The following is a 3,527-nucleotide window of genomic DNA, read 5'->3' on the forward strand; positions in this document are numbered from 1 at the left end:
AAGACGACCACAAACTTATCCAAATAAGGCCTGAATATGCGGTTCATGTACTCCATGAACACGGCTGGAGCGTTCGTTACTCCAAAAGGCATCACTACATATTCATAATGCCCATACCGTGACCTGAATGCTGTCTTCTGGATGTCATCTTCTTTGACCCTAATTTGATGATATCCAGACCTCAAATCAATCTTCGAGAACACTGCAGCCCCATGTAGTTGATCCAGCAAGTCATCTATCCTTGGCAAAGGGTACTTGTTCTTGATGGTCAGCTTATTTAATTGTCTGTAGTCAATACACAACCGAGAGCTGCCATCTTTCTTCCTTACTAACAGCACGGGCGCTCCCCAAGGTGATACGCTCGGCCTAATGAATTTCTTCTCTATCAACTCCTCAATCTGCTCCTTTAGTTCAGTTAACTCCGCAGGCGACATCCTATACGGTTGAACTGAGATGGGAGCCGCTGTAGTCACCAAATCAATCGTGAACTCCACTTCACGCTGAGGGGGAAGTCCAGGGATCTCTTCCGGAAAGACGTCCGCAAACTCGTCCACAACCGATCGTCCATTACCGTTTCTAGTGGACGATCGTTCTTCTACCATTTCTCTGGATTCCTGATCCTCGTGAGTCATAATCAGGAAACAGCTGGCGCCTTCCATAATGTCTTCTTTCAGCTGACCGAGCGTCACTGAAAGAACTTCTTCTTCTTCACCAGGGAAGATCAACTCCTTCGCTCCACAATCAATAAGAATACGATTGGCAGCCAACCAATCCATTCCTAAGATCACCTCCAAACCTTGAAGAGGTAAGCAGATGAGGCTAACCTTAAACTTACGTCCCTCCACTTCTATAGGACACTTGACGCACATAGTGGACGTCCTAACCTCACCAGCTGCTGGGGTAGACACCACCAGATCACACAACATCTCACTCACTTTTAATCCCAGTTTTTCAACACACGCCTTCGAGATGAAGGAGTGCGTCGCCCCCGAATCAAACAAAGCACAGCATGATCTACCATACAGCATGCATTCACCAATTACAAGGTTACCTGAGCTTGCTGCCTCCGCACTCGTTATAGCATATACTCGCCCACTTGCTTGGGCTCGTCCTCCTCTCGCCTGATTCCTTCCAGCATTGGGTGGCCTCATCACCGCACGCCCACTCATATTGCACTCATGATCCGAGTGCCCGTTTCTTCCGCAACGATTACATTGCTTTACTCCCACCAATTGAGGGCAGGAAGACCTATAATGAGGCCCTCCACAACGGAAACAAACTACACCTCCCTGTCCAGACTGTCCGACAGGAATTACTGCTTGAGATCCGCTTACATGAGATGATTGACCAGGACGAGTGTAAGGAGTCCGCCTCTGAACCATACCTCCTCTAGACGCTATCGGTCCCCTACTCACTTGTTGTTGTCTCTTGTGTCGTTCAGCTTCCGCCATGTTCTTTTCCAACACCTTGGCCCTCTCAACCATGGCAGGAAACGTCCTTATGCACAAGCTTGAAATCATAACTTTCAAGTCGCTCCTCAAGCCGTTCTCAAACTTCCTACATTGCCACTCTTCACTGGTGGTCATCGTATAGAATCTCACAAGATGTTTGAATTTGTTGGTATACTCTGAAACTGTCATACTGCCTTGGACGAGCTGTAAAAATTCCACTTCTTTTGCAAAACGGACGCTGTCAGGGAAGTATTCTTCATAAAACTTGTTCCTGAACACTTCCCAAGTGACCTGTTGTCGAGCGTCGGCCAGAATAGCCCTTGCGCTCGCCCACCAGTGGCTCGCTTCTCCCGTAAGTAAGTATTCAGTGTACGCCAAGCGATTCTCGTCCGGACATCTCTTGGCATTGAAGATCTTCTCCACGTCCCTTAGCCACTGGTCCGCCTCATCAGGAAGGCCCTTACCATTGAATTTAGCCGGGTGATGCTGGAGAAAACTCTCCAAACTCCATTCAGCATTCGGTTGCGCAGCGTTTGAAGAGGATGCTCCAGACGCACCTCTAGTGGCTGCAAGTATCTCCATCAACTGCCTCTGCGTGGTCTCAGAATTCGCACGAGAGGCCTCCAGACTCTGCATAGCAGCTTGGTTTTGCTGCATCAGAGTGGCGTTCTGCTCCATGAGGGTTGTATTTTGTTGCTGTAAGCGGTCTATCACCGTCTCCATCAACCTAGCGTTGTTGGACGTATCAGGTTCGTTAGGCTGCGGGGGAGGAGGGAGTCTAGGTGCCATTCGTTCTCTGGATACAGAGAAAAACGAGCGTTAGATATGTCTAAGAGTTAAATAACAATAACTCATTAAACATGCAATAAGCACACAGCAAAACACAGTGCACTCATAACCCTACAACGTCCTTAAGAGAACAAAACTGCTCTGATACCACTAATGTAACATCCCAAAATACAGTAATTACCATAAATCAGGATCAATTACAATTAACAGTAACCTAAACAGTCTTTGAATTTAACTTAAGATTTAAAAAGCCGAACGGCATCAGTACAAAAGAAGGCGCATAACGCAGGCCATGAGAATCTGAAACGACGTTCTTAAATGTATAAAACAACGAACGACAAAACAAACTTAGAAGCTTAAGACGAACGACCGTACAAAATACATGGTCGAACGTTTAAACTACACTAACGTTCACAGATCTACTCTAACGAGCGCTCTAAGGCTCGACCTTCACATCAACTTCCACCAGATTGGCTTCATCCAAATTTTCTTCTTCCAGCATTTGCTCAAGGGACGCTCCACCATCTGCTCACATCCACAACGGATGATCATTGCATTTTGACAAGACGGAACATACATGGACAGTAGACAACACAAGGAAATGCAAGGGTAAGCTTATGATATTTAATTTATACAACCATCAAATAAGTTTACATTTCAATCCACACATACACACGTAAGCATGTCAATTAACAATCATATAGAAACATATATAAAAGACAGACCGTCCGGACTGTATGAATCTGTGTAGTTACAAGCGTCCTTGCACCCGAGTGATGTAGTAACTGGGATACACCAAACAGCTGCCACTCGAGGTAAGTCCGTTCTTACGTCGCCCATGTTAACTTATGGACTAAGGACCTCCTGCCGTTCCCACACATGAATACCCCCTTCTACTTGAAGAGGCGTATCACGGAACATCAGGATGGACAGCGAGTCTTAACTTATCCACAGTCATACTTTACCAAATTTCATATCCAATATAGAAACCAGAGTCGTTCCTCCTTGGAACGCTCGTTCAAATATCAATATCACAACTTCATTTTTTTTAAATAGTTCGCACACTTTAACTTCTTCAATAATTCGCATTTTCATTCTATGTTCCACTTTTATAAAAAGACGAACGTTAATTAACTGTATGGACAACGCTATTTGATATCAGAAAATCACTCAATTGTTCGAGCGCTTGATAGGAGTCCTTACACGATTTAGAACGAACATTGGATAAGAGGTCGGACATATTCAAGAACGAATGCTCGACATGAGGTCGAACGCTATCAAAGAAAA

General features: G+C 45.2%; 1 protein-coding gene across 1 annotated transcript; it reads right to left on the bottom strand.

The window, feature by feature from the left end:
• Positions 1–993: 993 nt before the first annotated feature.
• Positions 994–2,240, bottom strand: LOC108327418 (uncharacterized). The gene is made up of 2 exons (XM_052872573.1): positions 1,122–2,240; positions 994–1,014 (listed from the first exon to the last, which is right to left on the bottom strand). Exons 1-2 carry the CDS (start codon positions 2,238–2,240, stop codon positions 994–996), a joined length of 1,140 nt encoding a protein of 379 aa, XP_052728533.1.
• Between the last annotated feature and the right edge of the window lie 1,287 nt (positions 2,241–3,527).

Source organism: Vigna angularis, chromosome 2 (genome assembly GCF_016808095.1).
Source record: "Vigna angularis cultivar LongXiaoDou No.4 chromosome 2, ASM1680809v1, whole genome shotgun sequence".
In the NCBI taxonomy this organism is placed as follows: Eukaryota; Viridiplantae; Streptophyta; class Magnoliopsida; order Fabales; family Fabaceae; genus Vigna; species Vigna angularis.

Excerpts from the sequence above, each read along its gene's own strand:
- LOC108327418 (XM_052872573.1), bottom strand. The coding sequence starts at position 2,240 with ATGGCACCTAGACTCCCTCCTCCCCCGCAGCCTAACGAACCTGATACG. Across the intron at positions 1,015-1,121 it reads CCAATGCTGGAAGGAATCAG|ATCATGCTGTGCTTTGTTTG; the intron begins GCGAGAGGAGGA and ends GCTGTATGGTAG.